Source organism: Galeopterus variegatus, unplaced genomic scaffold, assembly GCF_000696425.1.
Source record: "Galeopterus variegatus unplaced genomic scaffold, G_variegatus-3.0.2 Scaffold114, whole genome shotgun sequence".
NCBI classification, from domain to species: domain Eukaryota; kingdom Metazoa; phylum Chordata; class Mammalia; order Dermoptera; family Cynocephalidae; genus Galeopterus; species Galeopterus variegatus.
The window spans coordinates 635,434-653,843 of record NW_007726225.1 but is presented as its reverse complement, the minus strand read 5'-3'; the positions used below and the strand labels follow the sequence as shown (position 1 = coordinate 653,843).

At 34.9% G+C, this 18,410-nt stretch overlaps 1 protein-coding gene across 2 annotated transcripts in view; it reads left to right on the top strand.

Annotated features, from left to right (window-relative positions):
- Positions 1-18,410, top strand: part of STX7 (syntaxin 7) — a 42,071-nt gene that overhangs the window by 21,365 nt on the left and 2,296 nt on the right. For both annotated transcript variants that reach the window (XM_008586807.1, XM_008586801.1), the window contains exons 3-9: positions 7,103-7,172; positions 9,140-9,233; positions 9,923-10,060; positions 10,902-10,954; positions 11,511-11,607; positions 12,876-12,948; positions 16,743-16,825. In XM_008586807.1, coding sequence (XP_008585029.1) covers positions 7,103-7,172; positions 9,140-9,233; positions 9,923-10,060; positions 10,902-10,954; positions 11,511-11,607; positions 12,876-12,948; positions 16,743-16,825 — 608 coding nt within the window. The remainder of the gene's footprint in view (positions 1-7,102; positions 7,173-9,139; positions 9,234-9,922; positions 10,061-10,901; positions 10,955-11,510; positions 11,608-12,875; positions 12,949-16,742; positions 16,826-18,410) is intronic.

Below are 18,410 nucleotides of genomic sequence, written 5' to 3'. Positions count from 1 at the left end.
TATGCACCTTATATTTATAAAGGAACCTGGATTCTAGCTCTAAGTATAGTTAACTTTCTCAGTAATAGCATCTTGTATTCTTTTAGAGATCTATGCCGTTTCCAAAAAATTTTGTTTTCACATATATTACCTGTTTAATGCTCCAAACCACCCTTTCACACAGGTAGAGAGTTGGATAGATGAGGAAAGATGTGAGTCTAAAACAATTTGTTTCTTTTAATATTTAGGTTTTTTTCTAGTTCAGTTTTAATTCTATCACTTCTATATAACTGCGTGTTACATGTCACAGTCAGAGTATCTCTTCCCTCTTAATTTTGAGATATGTGTCTTGTGTCAATTGATATTTATCATTTTCTCTATAATACGTTGAACTTTTAGAAAACTAGAAGTGGAAAAGGGATGATTGTTGTAATGATGAATAAGCTAACTATCCTGGTCTAACCATCACACATTGTACACAATTATTGAAAATCAATGTTGTACCCCACATGTTTGTATAATAAATTATCTAAAAAAAAAGAAAGCAGAAAAACACACACATGATTCATGCAATTATATCACAGATTATTAAGTTTTAGTATTGTTCTCAAGCATGGTTCACATTAGTTAAGATATGTTAATAAAAATAGCCTTATTGTTCATTTCTTACTTTCAGGAGAAAAACGTAAACTACTTTATATTGTTAGCTCTCATTTATTGCACTCTTACTATATCCAGTACAAGGTGCTTACCTACATTATTCTCATAGTTCATGACAACTGAGAAATAGGTAGTATCTCTCCATTTGATTGTTGAAGCAGTTATAGCTTGGAGAGATTAGGTAAGTTGACCAAAGTCAGCAGCCAGGAAGAAGTGAGATGAGGTTTCCAAATCAGGCTATCTGGCTCCAAGTCTTCTTGCTGGTCAGCATTAAATTGCACTTCTTCCTTGGTGTGGTATGGGTGAAACTGTCAGAATCTCAAAAATCACCTGTCCATGGGTTTTAATAACTTTTTTTTCTTTGATTGGCTATTACAATTTAGTTATTTGGGGCTGAGCAACAGAGATGTTTTCTGCTAAAAGAGGGGATATAGCTGTATTCTGTTTAGCTGTTTGGAGACAGTTGTGGGAAGATGATGTATATGTGTGTTAGGGCAGCCTACAGTGCCACTGCAGCTCAACTACTCACTGAGACAACATCCTCAAAATCTCCCTATTGCCCAGCAAACTGACAGGTTGTAACATTACATAGCCCCTGATAATCAACTCCTGCCTATAATTTTATGATGAAAAATATTCTTTGCTATGAAGCATTTTTTCGTAAATTACCCACTAGATGGCAGCATACCCACGTGGAACAAAATAGGTCTTCAGTGCTGAAAATGAAGAAGAGCCAGAAATGGGACTTTGTTTTTGATGAAACAATAATTCACATTTTTTTGATGTATAGGAAGTAGTGTTTTCTTTCTGTTATGAAAAATGCAATGTATTCTTTAAGGTCAGCTCTCTGGAAATGAGTAATGGTGGAAATAATGCAAAACTGTAGATAATGCAAGAATGATTTCTTGTATTCTTGTAGAGGTACATCTCAATTTAATCCTACTTATATGTAATAGATAAATTTTTCTTCAAGAAACTATTTATGGTTAAAGAATTCTTTTTTATAACCTAAAAATTGTTTCTTAATGTTCATGTTTCATGAGTCTTTTCATTAATTCACCTTTTCTTTAAATGAACCTTGTGTAATATGACCATCTTATAAACTCATAACATCCCAGGCTATATAATGAAATGGAGCCATAAGTGTGGATTTAAAAGAAACTGGGAGGATTATCAGTTTTTCCAGATCACTATATTGTAATCTGTCTAGAAGCCTCTCATCTCCCTCTATAAGCTTATCTTTCTCAAGCATTTTTGAACAGGGTCCACTGGGGTGTGGCAAAAGATCCTATGAACCACTTATGGTACTATTCTTACCTTCCAGAAGAAAAAGAATTTAGGAGACAGCCAAAGACTGGAGAGTAATAAAATAATAAAGTGATAACAATATGGCAATTACTCTACAAAAATCTTCATCCAACATAATGAAAAAGTAATTGTAATTGTTTCTAAATTAATATAAGAGCAGCGGATGAAAATAACCTACTCAGGTCAGCACCTGTGATAAATTGATAACACGTTTTTCTGAAAATTACAGAAATTCAACTCAGTATACATGCATGCTCAGTGGAAACTTTGCAACATTGCTAAGTATTTTACTAGACTTAGTAATATAATGAGTACTTAGTACACTCAAGAACATATTGGGTTGAGTTTTTTTTTTTTGTCTTTTTTCGTGTCCGGCAACGGATCGCAACCCTCAGTGTCGCGCCCGTACCGGCCCGGGTTGAGTTTTTGAATACAAAATTTTAGTCATTTTCGGTAATTCAGGACAGAGATTGGCCAACTTTTCTGTAAGGGATTAAGTAGTAAATATTTTAGGCTTTGCAGACCACATATAGTCTCTTGCATATTCTTCATTTTTGTTTTGTTTTGTTGTTTTCTTAATCCTTTAAAAATGTAACAACCACTTTTAACTTAGAAGGCTATATAAAACCAGGTTGCAAGGCCCTGCAGGCCATAATTTGCTGATCCTAGCTACACCAGGGTAATGCTAGTGGTATGTAAAATGATGTCTCTGGGATCTCACCAGTTCATGAAACCTAAAAAAAGGGTAAGCATTTATTTTTTTATCTGTTTCAGCTGGGTAGAAGGATCCTTGTGATCTCTGGTAGGCTATGAAACTTACTCCTAGCACTGCTGGAAACATCTAAGCATCTCAGCTCAATTCCTTTAAATTTCTTTTTCAAGCTGGACAAATTTAATTTTTTCTTTGTTTCCTTTGGCAACTATCACAGACCTGGATCATGAAATAATCTTTTTTGAAGTCTTTTATTTTCAGTCCTTTTAGCACACTGAAAAATAGTGTTTTGAAAACCAAGAAATCTGCATTCTAATCCCAGCTCTTCTACTAAATAGCTATAGTTTCTTGGACAAGTGAGTTATTCTGTCTGGTTCTCAACTTCTTTGTTTGTGAAATAGGATTGAACTAATGCCATATAATATTTTTTCCAAATTTGATTTTGTAATTTCAGATGTATTTTCCATAGGCCCTTTATCACAGCACTGTGTATTTCATGGAATTTATCTTATACCTGCTGGCATACTTATATCCTTTCCAGGCTCCTAAGAGTTCATGTTGCTTATTGATTTTTAGGTCCTAAAAGCAGATGTAACCAGTGTATTGGACAAGTATAGTGTCTGTAGGAGATGATGATCAATATCCTTGAGAACTAATTTGTAGTACAGATATGGATAGTATATACAACCCTGAGATAAGATTACAAAGACCTGCTGCTTTCCCATTCAATTGATAGCAAATCCCTTCTCATGTTCTCTATTTTTAGGATAGAGCAAAAAAAAGTATTTGCCGTATCAGTAGGTATATACAAGGTGCCAGAAGTTGTGATGATCGGTTCTAATAAATAGATCACATTTTGAAGAGCATTGCTGTTGGCATCACTACCTAAATAAGCTTCTGTTGGTCGTCATGACTATTATCCTTCTGCATCCTCCAGACAGGCCAGTTTAATGGGATAGGAGAGGCATCACCACTGTCTACTCTTTTAGTCCTTTGTGGTGGCTTTTCTGAGTAATTCCCCAGGAATAGGTATTGCTCTTGGTTTACTGTTTCATTAGAATTGGGAATCTCCAGGGACTTCCAGTGATCTCTTCCATCCCATAAGAGTCCTTAGCCAGAGAGTATGGGTGAGAACTGGGGGTTGCTAAGTGTTGTATTAGTCCTTTCTATTGCTTATAACAGAATACCTGAAACTAGATAATTTGTTAAGAAATGAGATTTATTTCTTACAGTTTTGGGGGCTGAGAAGTCCAAAGTCCAGGGAATACATCTTGTGAGGGCCTTCCACCTGGTAGGGTGGTTCTCTACAGCAACTCAGGGTGTCACAGGGCAAGAATTGCAAGAGCAAGAGAGCTAACATTCTCACTTGCTCTCCTTTTAAAGCCATCAGAACCACGCCCATTACTACATGAATGGATCAATCCATTCACGAGGCTATGGTCCTCACAATCTAATCACCTCTTAAAGACGCCACCTTTCAAATACGATAATTGGATTTCACACCCTCTTAACACTGTTACAGTGGGGGTCAGGTAAACACATGAACTTTTGGGGGACGTATTTTACCCATAGCACTGGTTATATCTGTTCAGAAACTGAGGAAATTACCATGTGGTAGATTGAGGCTCCCACTGGGCCTATCAGAAGCCATTCTACTTCTTTTTAATGGCTGAATAATTTTATATAGCGTTCTTATATTATTGTTATTTATCCTTTCCAAGATTTATAAGCCATTCATGCTTTTTTTGCTATTCAATTTATTCATAAATATTATTAAAGTTTCTGTTATTGGCCCATTTTTCTAGTGGATTATCTTCCCTCAATTTTTTCTAGCTCTTTGTACATTATGGGTATTGCTCCCTTTTTCTTATAAGTTATGTAGTCTCTTCCTTTTGTGTTTAAGGTTTTTGATTGTAATTATATGCTCACCCACTTATTTTTCTTAATTTTTACCCATCTGATATGGGAAAAGTTGAATATCAATGAAGTTGAATTTCTTGTGTGTTTCTTTTCCTTTTGTAAATTACAGGAATATAACTTTTGTCCATTTTTTATTGGGCTGTTTTTCTATTACCAATTTGTAGGAGGTTTTTTTCCCATCTATTAGGAATTTGGACCCGTTTCCTCATCATATCCTGAGTTATTTTCTCCCATGTATAAACATAATCATGTTATATATATTTTTTTAATATATGTACATATTTTTTATATAACATTTAAAATTTTATGTAGTCAAACTTGTTGATGTTTTCATCCATGGGGTTTAGTTCTGTATCATGATTATATATAATCGTATATAAGATTATATAACAAATACATATTTATATTTTCACATGGCAGTTTAATGTTTTCCATTTTTGATATTTAAATTTAAAATTTATTAAAAATTTATTTAGCTATATTATGTGAGGTAGGGTTCTATTTTTCCCCCCAAATGGTTAGTTGTCCTGGTGTCAATTTTTGAATAATCTTTTTTTTCTCACTTTATGTGACTTTCTTAAAAAACAAGAGCCCTCTAGAGTTGAGATAAATACCTGCCTCTATTCTGTAGAGGCCCACACCACAGTTTGTGTTATCAATATGCTTTAAAAAATAATAATAATTAAAGCTTTAAGCTCCTATAAGGCAGTCCAAGAAAATCTGTTGATGTTGAGAGGGAAATATGTAACTAATTACAAGCAGCCATAAGGTAAAAACAGCAAACAAAGTCTCTCCAACCTACAAAAGGGAAATCAATCCCCCCCAAAAAAAAACAAAAAGAAGAAATTGCTTTGGAACTAGCCGAATAGTAACAGTTGCAGTATGCTGTATGATTCCTCTCCAGTATTTCTATTTTTCAGCTTTCATTTGAAAGCAATGTTCATTGCATTATCTTCAATGAGTTATTCAGCATTTTGGAGTACTTTATCATTTCCTTGATCCCACAGATAAATAATTACTGTTTAAAAAACATTTAAGCTATGTAAATAAACCACTCATTTTAAATAAAAAGAATGGTTGGGTTGGATTATTTTTCTCTAGTTCTTGGAGACAGATTTTCAGTTTATTTGTACTTGACATTTTATATACACACATGCATAAAACTATAGACCTTCCCTTTTTGTGAAGAACCTTTTTTTTGTATAGGCTGTAGCTTACTGTGACTTTTAAACCCTCACTCAGCTTTTTATTTTAAGTTTTTAAAATATTCTAGGCCTCAGAAAAGTAAAAGTATAGTATGGTTCATCAGTTGTTGACATTTTTCAACTTTTGTTTCGTGTATTTTTCTCTGTCAAAATTAAAATGTTGGCAGTTTTCCTGACAATTTTTTTTATAGTGCTTTCCCTTTCCTGATTCAGAATCTAGTCAAAAATCATGCAATGCCTTTCGGGTGTTTTAGTGTTTTGGATTCTTTAGTTCTTTAATGTAAAAAGTTCCTCTGCCTTTGTCATTCTTTTTTTATTACTTTTATTCTTTGTGACACTGACATTTTTAAAAGTCGGGGTCAGTTGTCTTGCAGATTGTCCCACAGTTTGATTTCTTCCTTGTGATTAGATTCAGGTTAAACATTTTGGCAAGAAAAAATAACATAGGTCATATTGTGGTTTTCTCATTGCATTATATCTGGAGGTTCAGTTTGTCCCATTGGTGCTAAATTTGATCATTTGTTTTTAAACAGATGTATATATGATAAAAGTTATCTCTTTTGTAATTAATATCATCTATATAGTGATATTTTGAGGTCATGTGAATGTTCTATGCTTTTACATCTTTTGATGATCCTTACCTGAATCAGTTTTTATATAGAAAATTAAAGAGCTGGCCCGGTGGCGCACTGCTACAGTGCGCTGCTTGGGAGTGTGGTGGCGCTCCCGCCGAGGGTTCGGATCCCACATACAGACCGGTTCCCACTCACTGGTTGAGCGAGGTGCGGGCGCAACACCGAGGGTTGCGATCCCATTGCCGGTCCCAGTCCAGTATGGGCGCGACACTGAGGATTGCGATCTGTTGCCGGACACGAAAAAAAAAAAAAGACAAAAAAAAAAAAAAAAGAAAGAAAATTAAAAAATGATTTTTTTCCAGTGCTATTATTCCTTCATTTATTAATTGAAATGTTTCTACTTTATATTCTAATGAAACAGGTAATTGTTACAGTGTGCCATTGTATTTACTTAATATCCTGATGTAATAGGGACAAAGATAATATTTTTGAACTATAAGTACAGTTTCACATGCCAATGTTTCCACACAATTTCCTCTTGAAAATTAATCCTTTCCAGTTACTAATTAGATTTAAATAAACCATTTTGTTTTTCTTTTTTATCAATTAATGTTTTCTATCTTTCTCTGATTGTTTTTCTATCTTTTTTTAAACTACCAAATTGCTTGTATTCATTTGTAACTTATTATTTCTGTTGCCCTAACATTTGTAACAATTATGCATTATTTTTTCCATTATAATAGCTGCGGAAATACAAAGGACTTTAAATCAACTTGGAACACCTCAAGATTCACATGAATTAAGGCAACAGCTGTAAGTATTTAATTAAACAAAAAGAAAAAAGAAAACTATTGCCATTATTAGGTTGCTTTGACAGTGTGTAGTGTTAATGTTTACTGGAGGACACGATGGAAAATGATTAAAGCTTTTCTGCTACCTTATCCATACGTTTATACAGGTTTTATGTATGTTTTTCCCTGTCCAGAGTAGACAGATGTTTTTCTTTACTTTAAGATCTGGTTTACTTTATCAAATCAGAGCTTCTTTAGTTGCCTTTCTTATACTTTTTAAATAAGTTGTTTTTGAAAGCTTTTCAAGAATTGTGATCCTTCTCAATTTCTGGGATTTACTTCCCATAGCTAACGATCCCTGCAGTGACCAGATTTTATTTAGTATAGATCCAATACATATCCAGTTATGTGAACTATCCCCCCAGAAGTTTATATCTATGTTCTTGAATTTCAGAAAGCATTAGCATCTGTTTAAAAAAAAAATTGTAATGAGGTTATATAATACATATTTCAGTAAATTAATGTGCTATTAGAAGAACAGCAGTAATATTGTGACTGTGGTATGTTACAGATTTTAAAGTGTTCTTACATACACCTACAAAATTAGAGTGAGATGGATAGATCAAAATGAGTATTCTCATTTTGCTCATAAGAAAAACATGTCTCATGGGGGTTTGATGATTTGCCCAACATCATTCAGAACCTAACTCTTAAATCTTATTTCAATGCTGTTACAGCTACAGATTTCAATTAGTATATATCTATTAACTGATGTTTCCAAACAGCATTAGCTATAGAAGGAAAATTGCAAAGAAGATAAGAGATAGGTAATAGAAATTTATATTTTTATCAACTAAAATCTGAAGAATTTACAGTTATTTCTAATTCGTTATATTTTTCTGCAATGGATAGATGTCAGGGTGTTGGAAATGCTCTGCATCTAAATATTAAATCATTTATTAAAATAAAATGGAGTGGGAATACATAATTTTTAACAGTTACAATATTTTGATAGAGTTAATAGAGACTCTGAGTAGACTCTGATATAGACGTGATCATTAAGGTCTTCTCTTTAGAACTTTGACTATATTACTATTTCTAAAGATTTGGAAAAGCACATTAAAGGTAGAGTATTTGGTAAGTAGAGATATAAATAGATTATAATTCTACCTTATCAGTCAAATGTAGATATTGATACTTAAGCATATTCTTATATAGTATCTTATTATTTTAAAGGATTTTAAGTGTGGCCAATTCATGTTTAAAATGTGAGGTACTGTTGTAATTTGTAGAGCATCACATTAATACAAGCTTATGTTTTTAGTGTCAGATTTTTACATTAGAAATCCTTACAACTTTATAAATCAGCTAGATATAGGTATGTATATAATTTTATTCTTTTATTGTTTTCTATTCCCTTTAGAAGGAAATGGTATTTTTTCCATGCAAACTTAAATAACAGCAAATTTGTACTATTATTACCTCTTCCCCTCCTTTTGTTTTCTTAACTATCTATAGCACATAAATGTCCGTGCAGAGAAATAGGAGAGGCCAGATGTATCTAAGACCCGGGAACTAGACAAAGTTTAAGGCAACAAATTTTTACTTACTCGACTGACTTCGCAGGTGTGGGATGCAGATAAAAGTCTCCCACACCTCCAATATCTCAAACATAAAGGATCAAGCACTTCAGCAGTCTTCCAGTTAAATTCCCTTCTGACTTGAATCATCAGCATTTTTAAATGGCTGCTGATATTTCTTTCTCTTTGCTTGGTTACCCTGTGTGAGTGAAGAACTTGCCGTGTAATATTTGCTCAATATTTATCAAAGAATAGATATGAAAATTTTGTTTCGATAGAGAAACTTTAGAGCTATTCTGTAAAAAAGAAACTTTTATCATACTATTTATCAGGGTTACTTCAAGTGGCAGGTTCTAGCTTAAAGAAATATATTAGTTCTTTGGCTGTAATGCATGGTTTCTCATTTTAGGCAACAGAAGCAGCAGTATACTAACCAACTTGCCAAAGAAACAGATAAATACATAAAAGAGTTTGGATCACTGCCCACCACCCCCAGTGAACAGGTATCAAGCTTTAAGACACATTGTTGATGTATTGAATGTGAAAGAAATAAAATACATTGTAGGATCTTTGAACTGTTACACTCGAAAGGAAATTAGGGGACAAAATATTCTATTTGAGATTAGTTCACGGAACACAAAACTATATTTAATTGCTTAGGTAGTATCCTGTGGTTCAATAAAGCAAAAATTATTTCCATACAGTTGCCCTCACCCATAATTAAGTAAGTGCTCAGAAAATGCTTCCTGAGTAATTGTTTCCTGGCTTTTCCAGGACTGACTCCATGCAGCATGCACACTCATTTAAGATAGGAGGTTTCCTAGGAGCACATATTTATTTCCTTGCGTACTTGCCTTTTTACTTAGATAAAAGTATAAGGTTTTATTTGCCTAAAAAAAAAAAAAAAAACCTACTTTAAAATAACTTCAAAATCATGACCCAGTTTTTAGCAGCCTGAAAATTTGAGGTGAGAAATCCATCATTTTAGGCCTTTTGCCTCAAGGTAAATATACACAGAATTTGAACATACTGTCAGAATGTTATTGAGAATGAATCAGTAAGGCCCTATAATTGGGGAGTGAGTGAAAATTTCAGGATTAAGTAAAGATGCAGCTAGTGGTAAAAGAACTAGGCAAATTCTGTTGAACTTCACAGCTTGATTCTAATAGGCTTTTTTCCCCCTTTCCTCTAGCGTCAAAGGAAAATACAGAAGGATCGCTTAGTGGCTCAATTCACAACATCACTGACAAACTTTCAAAAGGTCCAGAGGCAAGCTGCTGAGAGAGAGAGAGAGTTTGTTGCTCGAGTAAGAGCCAGTTCCAGAGTATCTGTAAGTATTTTAAAAGGCATTATAAAAATGAACATGATATTCTCTAAGGATCCCATAAGAGACTACAATAGCATGATTTTTTAAGTCATAAAGATTTGTGACTAGTTTGGAAATCAACATTTGAATATTTATTTTGGGGCTTTTCTGCTCTATTTTTAAGAAGGACGATGGTTATGAATTATTGCGGTTATTTTGTCCATGTTGTGGAACAAAAGATTACAGATTATATAAAAATATAGAAATATATTTTGTCAAAAAAGACTAGGGGTCAAATCCTGATTAGTATTCTCATATTGACTTGGTATTGAGACTTTTCATTTGCGTAAAGCGCTAGTGTAAATAGCGCTTTACTCCTGGATTATATGAAGATGATGGCGTTGAATGGAGTAAATATATTCTATAAATATTGAAAATGAATATAAACGTGAAGAAAATAAATGAAAAGATGATTTAAAGTGGAATTTTTAGTTAATCTAATTTTAAATTCTCTAAGAAACTGTTAGAAGTTGTTTCCTTGTTCCTTATTGTAGAGGTTCCAAGACTACATTACATTTTAACCAAATAATATTTATTATTTGGCCCTTGAGAATATTTTATAAATTATTTTCTTATCAGCTTAGGATATAATTTTATTATTTCTTGAAGCAGTTGACCTAAAAAATTAGACCAAGAACTTCTCTCTTTCTTTCTTTCCACACACACACACACACACACACACACACACACACACACACACACACAAATTGGTTAGGATTATTTTAAGGGAAAATATGAGTGTCATTTTGTCTTGTTCTTGCTTTTTTGCTCCTTTTCAATCCATCCTATTAACTAAATTATTCAGGGTGGTTTTCCTGAGGACGTCTCAAAAGAAAGGAATCTTGTATCTTGGGAAAGGTAAGAAATGCAAAATATTTTACATATCAAAAGGTAATTTTTCAAAACTTATACATGATAGTTCCTGGAACAGAATTAAAATTTTCGGTATATTATGTCATAAATATCCTAAGTTATTTATGAATTGAAAACACATAGCAAACTTGAAAATTTTTCAAAATAATTATTTATAAAATATTTATTGTAAAATATAAAATAAATTATTTATTCAAATAAATATCTATTGACTTTACTATTAATGTGGATTATTCCCTTAATTGAGGGTTAAGTCAGCCAAGAAGAAATACCAGTTGCCAAATATAGCTTCTAATAATTAAATAATAACTCAAAACCCATATAAGATATAATTAAACCCATATAAGCTATAAGTAGAATAAAAAATGAATAAAATTTGATTAATTTTATCTGTTATTTTCTTAGAATATTTTTAAATGAGCAATTCTCTGACTTTGGAAAACAAAATATCCTATTTAGTAAGTATTTCTTAAATAGGAAATAAGTCCCATTGTTTTGAATACAAGTCTTTCTTTTTTCCATATTCTTTTCTTTTTATTAGCCAAACTCAACCTCAAGTGCAGGTGCAGAATGAAGAAATTACAGAGGCTGACCTCCACCTTATTCAGGAGAGAGAGTCTTCTATCAGGCAACTTGAAGTAAGCTTTCCGTTGTAGAGTTGGGCTGCCGTTCTTTTCTTAGTGAGTTTGTTCTCAAAACCTTTAAATAATGCTGGCAGAGGGGTTGAGAAAGAAAACTAAATAAATGAATCAATTTGATGGCATTCCTAACATATAAATTAGAATAATTTCTTTTTTAAAAAAAAATAATAATCTCTTTAGTATTTGTGCTAGGGTGAGAGAAATACTTCCCTCCACCCCAACTTTTTTTTTAATTCTAAATCATCCACAGTTCTCTTAGTATTGAGAAAATATCAGTCTAGAGATAAATGTCTCCAGAGAGTCTGGATGGCTGTCCATGCACACGATACATATCATACCTGCATGAATAAGACTTTTTACAAGGGTGTTGAAAGTATTTTATTTCTCTTTTGTATGTTTATGATATCAAAGAGATCTAAAGATTTCTTATGCCATAGTTCTTGTGGTACCTACCTAGTTCCTATAATGTGGGCTAATAATAGCAGTGGCTACAATTTATTTAGGGCCTTCCATGTGCCAGCACTATGTGATAAATTCTTTATGTTAATTATTTCATTTAGCCTTCATAGAAACTCTGCGAAGTAGTTAACTGCATCATTATCATCACCATTTTACAGGAAAACCAAGGCACATGGTGAATGTGCAAATTGCCCTACCACCTGAATAAAATATTTAAACTCTTCTCTTTAATTGGGCAAAATAATAATTATCATATATTGAAGAAAAGCAAACTTATAACTTCTTTATCCAATAAATTTATAACTCCTTTATCTAGCAGTAAAATTTATAACTTCACTAATCCAGTGCATATTCAAACTTATTAATGTGAAACTTTAAATTTACACCTAACATTTTGTTGTTTTAAATTGTCAAATTTATGTGAAATTTTTTACTAGAAATATGTCTTAATATTTTTATACTCTCATAAGCAGATACTGCTTATAATAACAAAACTATCAGATTGCATAAAAATTAAGTCAGTAATCTATGGCCCTTCTCTCTTATAGATTCTTCATTTCTATCCTGCCTCACTTAATATTTTTAATATCATAAATTTATTTTGGTGAACTGGTGGCTGTTGTTCAAGGTCTATTTAGTTAGGATTGCTTAGAGTAAAATATTTTTCCGATTTTTTCAAAATTTATGTATTAAATCTATATGCATGCTCACCTGTGTGAGTAGTGCTTTGGGTTTTTTAAATTCTCCCCCTTTGTGGAGTAGGGACTGAATTTCTGATTATAATAATATGTGCCTTTTTCTCTTAGGCTGATATTATGGATATTAACGAAATATTTAAAGATTTGGGAATGATGATTCATGAACAAGGAGATGTGATAGGTAAGACCTACTAGGTTAGATTTCATGAGGTGGGGGCAGGCTACACACCAGTTTACCTGTGGTAACTTTTTCAAACAAGAGTAATGGCTTCCTCTCTCTCTCTCTCTCTCTCTCTCTCTCTCACACACACACACACACACACACACAAAGTATCACCCTTGGCATGATCTAAAACAGACCTTGTTTTTGGCTCCTTCTGGTTGAAATGACCAGTTTTATTTATTTCAGAAGCCCCAAATTTAATCAGGGCCTGCTGCTGCTGAGACCATGGAAGGTACCAAGTGGCATCATTCCAGCTTATTTCCAGGACCTCTGGTTTCAGTCTAATCCCAATTTAATTCTCATCACGCCAAGGACTTTGGGGGAAACTTGTGATAATCAGAATTGTGCATGCTGTCCTGTCTTTTAGGTTATAGAGAATAGGTAGCCATTTGCCTCATCATTCTAATAGCTTTTTTGGTCGATTAATTTAGTAGTATTAGATAGTAGTAATTCCTTTAAAAAATTCTTTTAAAAAATAGAGGTACTAAGAATTTCTTTAAAATTTTAAATGTAATAAGTAGTTCTTCAGTTAAGGTGTAATTGTCAGAATTGATCAGGATCCTGATCTTTTTTACCGTTTTGAAATATGAAGCTATCTGTGGATGTGTCTAAAGATACATTTAATATGCTTTCTGAATTTGGTTCAGTTGAAATACTTGCACCTTTACTTTAATGTAGCTATTATTTATCCAGTCTTACCCTACTCTGTATCCCCAGTGGATTACAGGATAAAATTTCAAAAACCTATTATTCTTTCAACAAATGTTTGTTGAGTGCCTGCTATGTCCAGGCACAAGTCTAGACATTGAGGAGTCAGGTGAAATTAAGCAACACATAAAGACCCTGCCTCATTGATCTCATCATTGGGGAAGAGAGACAATGTTTTTTAAAAAGGAAGTAAATGGTTGTAAGTGCTATGGGGAAAGTAAGGCCAGAGTAAAGGGATGGGATTTGTGGCGTTGTAGGATGTTGCTGCTTTACACAGGGTAGTCTGGTAAGGGCTTACTGAAGCCTTCATACAAGTAAAGAAGCAAGTAAGAGAAAGTGTTCTAGGCAGAGGGGACAGCAAGTGCAAAGGCCTTGAGGCAGAAGCACACCTAGCATTTTTGGTGAGTGATGAGAGCAGGAGGGAGATGGAGGGCATGTCTGAAGTCACAGGGGATGACATCAAGTAGGAGCCTGAGCCATTGTGAGGACTTTTACTATTGATAATGAATGCGGGGGAGGGAGGGGCAGGCTGTCTGATTAGCTTAGTTTAGAGCACAGTGTTGGTAACACCAAAGTCAAGGGTTCTGACCCCTGTATCAGCCAGTTCCCCCCTCTACCTCCCACCCCCCAAAAAAGTTGAGCAGAGAAGTGCTGTGACTTGGCCTAGGCTTTAAAAGACTCATGGCTACTGGGTTGAGAGCACACTGCAAAGTGGCAAGACTAAAAGCAAGAAGATCACATAAAAGGCTAGTGCGGAAATCCAGATGAGCAGTCATGTTGGATTGGATCAGGTTGGAAGCAGAGAGATGGTGAGAAGTGGTAGAATTCTGGATATTTTTTAAATGAAGAGCCAAGAAGATTTACTGACTGGCTGGGTATGGGTGCAGGAGAAAGAGTTAATTAATTAAAGGGTGACTCTAAGAATTTGGCTTGGCCTTCTAAAATGGTGGAACTGCTGTTTTCTGAGGAAGGAAGTCTATAACTGGAGCAGGTTTGGCTAGGTGTGAATCAGTAATGTTCAGATGTTAAGTTTGATATCTCCGTTGACGAGAAGTGAAGGTTTGCTAGGATTGGTAATGTGAATATGGAGTTCAAGGGAGAAGTCTGGCCTGGGGTTATACATTTAAGAGTCATCTGCACATAGGTGGTATTTAAAGCCATGAGGTTGGGTGAAATCACCCAGGAGACAAGTCTAGACAGAGAAGAGATCTGGTTCCTATAAATATTTAAAGCAGTGTTGGCAAACTATGTCCATTTGCTTATGTATTGTCTGTGGCTTCGCACAGCAAAGGCATAGTTGAGGTCTGTTGACATAGTTGAGGCATAGTTGAGAGACCATATGACCCGCAAAGTTTAAACTATTTACTCTCTGGCCCTTTACAGAAAAAGTTTGTTGACCCCTCAATTTAAAGCACAGAGAGCTGAGGAAGAACCAACAAAAAAACTAAGAAAGAATAGCCAATGATGGAGAGGAAAACTAGGTGAATGTATGGTCCTAGAGGGGAAACGAAGAAAGTGCTTCCAGGACTCTAGATTGTCAGCTGTTTCAGATGTTGCTGTTAGGTCAAGTAAAGTGAGGATTAAGAATGGACTGCTAAATTTAACCATGTGACCTCAATAAGAGCTGTGGCAGCGAAATAGTGTAGGCAAAAAAGTTCAGGAGAGAATGGGAGGAGAGCAGTGGAAAACAGCACATGGAGGTGACTCTTTCAAGCAGTCATGCAGGAAAGTGGAACAGAGAAGAAGGTCATGGCTGCAAATGGACGTGGCATAAACGAGGCTTTTTTGATTGGTTTGTTTTTAAGATAGCAGCTGTAGGATTGATGGGACTGGTTTACCAGGGAAGGAAATATTGATGATAAGTGAGAGAGAAGATTTCTAGACTGAGGTTCTTGAGTTAGGTGACTAAGAATGGGGTAAAGTACATAAATGGAGAGATTGGCTCTTGCTCAGGGCAGGGACAGTTCCTCCCTGACAACAGGAGAGATGTCACAGCACACAGAGATTGCATGTAGCTGGTAGATAGGGACATGGGTGAGTGTAGAAATGTCTTCTGATTGTTCCTGTTGTATCAGTGAGCTGGAAATCAAGGTCATTGGCTGAAAACAGTAATGCTTGAGGAGGCATAAGAAGTTTGAGGAGAGAGGAGAAAGTATAACAGTCTTCGGAAGTTAGGGAGATAATGTCAGCATAAAGTTATTCTTTTTATATCTATCTTCAGCTGCATGGGTACTGGTTGGAATTGTGTCATGTACATGTGACTAAAGCAGGAGGGGCAAGAAAGACCATGCTAAATGATGGCCCATGGAATCCAAGTGAGGTGAGGAGGGAGTGAGGGCATGGAGTGAGGGACAGTGAAAATGTGGTAGGATCAATAAAGGTTGAAAATTGCTGGAGTGAGAATGTTAGGAGGGGTGAGCTGTGAAGATAGCAGGTGTTGGTCAGGGAGTAAGAACCTTGAAATTGAGATTATGAAGCAGCTGTAGTTATTGGTAATGACAAGGTTTGGGATGTGGCCATGGAAGTGGGTGGCTGAGAAATGTGGCAGGCATTTCATTGACCACACTTTGAGAAAAGTGTCGTCATATGAATTGAGATATCCCCTGAGGAAATAGTATTCTTTGGAAAGTGAAGATACCAATTTTTCCTGTGTGGTGGAGAAAGTCTTCGGCAGTGAGAAGAGGAGAGTTGATCTATTTTGTACATTGGTCTTGAGATAGAACAAGTTGTGGAGTTTGAGACAGAGAAGTTGTTGTGCTGACACTAATTTGGTAGTTGTAGGGTGACAGTACTTTTCGGAGGTTGCCAGGTACAACTGGAGTTGCATTGTAATGAAGATGATCAAGGGTATTTTCTTCAAATGTTTGTCTTACTTGGATCACCTGAGAAATAGTATAAGGAAGAATTCTAGCCAGCTTAAAAAATTTAAACTTTGAATAATGAGCGTATTTAATCTTACCTTGCATGAAATGTAGTGATTTATTATTGGAGCATAATTACATGTTTAACGTTTTGTGTGTGTGTGTGTGCCTTTTATTTTAAAGACAGCATAGAAGCTAATGTAGAAAATGCAGAGGTACATGTTCAACAAGCAAATCAGCAGCTGTCAAGGGCAGCAAATTATCAGGTAATGTTAACTGTAATAAATTTTCTTATAACTTAGCGTTTAACATGTGTTAGAGTGTGTCTGTGTGTGTGTGTGCACGCACATGCGTGCACGTTTATGTACACGTGAATAATCAGGCTTAAAGTGGCTGATTTTAAAGTTTAAAATCCCATGAAAAAAAAAAATCCCATGAAAGAGTGGCGAGAAATATACTAGTCAGTTTAAAATTGGCTTTAGCTTGTATATTCTCAGGGTTGAAGCAGAGTTGTGGCCACAGGGATTGGAAGTTCATTATGTAGAGTCCCAAGGGTTGCAGGACACCTCCAGGCTTTTCTTAATGGCTGGTGGTCTCTGAGGTCATTGTGACATTCCAACCCAGAAACCTCTTTGATAACCTTCTTCCTCCATTTCTCACTGTTCCCTTTTACCTTTTATTTCTTTTTGTCAATGGCATTCTGGACTAAAAAGGCAAAGATCCTTGTCCTAAAGAGATTTATTTAGGTCCTGTGGAAATTATATTAGTTTGGAATGTCATCAATTATTAGATATTCTGTCAATATTCAGGAGACCCTTAAAGAATGAATTTATTTCTAAAGTAAATTGGGTTAATATAGGGAGTCCTTATGTATATGTCAAATATAAATTATGTGTCAAGTACTGCACAGATTTTAGACTGAACCGTTAATGTATAATATGTAATCCTTTGATGTTCAACAAGGGTAAAGCCAGGCTCTTTGGGAACCCCCAAATAAAACCGTAGCATTTGATTTCCCTTTTAACTCATTTTTTTTGTTGTTGCTAATAATTATCATTTTCTCAGACCTTGTTACCTTCTTATAAAACATCTACAATACTGTTACCTTCTTAGACATTTTCAATTGCTTTTCACTTCCCCCACTAACTTTAGTAGTTGCCTTTCATTTCACTGCCATTTTTTCACTAGACGAATCACTATGTATTCAGTGCTATACAAATAACAATGAAGCTGTACAGAGATTGCTGATTTGTAGCCTATTATATTCACTCACAGAGTGACTCCTGTTTACCATCTCCATGCGTGTAATTCAGATACGTAGCTCAGCAGAATTTATATTGCTATGACATGGACTTTAGGTGCCCCTCATGAAGAGGTGAAAACACACATGCAGTAATCTATATTCCAGGGATCTTGTGAAACTGTTAGCATATAACTATCCAAACAATGTTTAATGGGATTAATCAGAGACTGGGTTTACATGTTATTTTGTTTTGCCTTTGGAATTTGGAGGATGTAAATATATCCCTAAGTTTTATTTTTCCTCCTCCTTGGAAGGACAAGCCTACAGCTACCCTGGGGAAAAGGCACATTTCTTCCCAAACCGCCCCCTAAGTCTGGGAGCTGCCCCCAAACTTAATTCTCACAGTCCCTGAGGGGATGAAGAGAGGGCCAAGAAGCACAGTGCTGAGAAAAGAGACAGCTTTCCATAGTCCTACTTGAGTTCCTTGATATTAAACTTACACATCTGCAGACTGTGGTGCTTCTAAATAATTCGGGAGAGATAGGACTGCAAAGGAAGGATATAAGTGCTCTTTTCCATCCGCACTAGGGGGAGTACCCCTAGGCAAC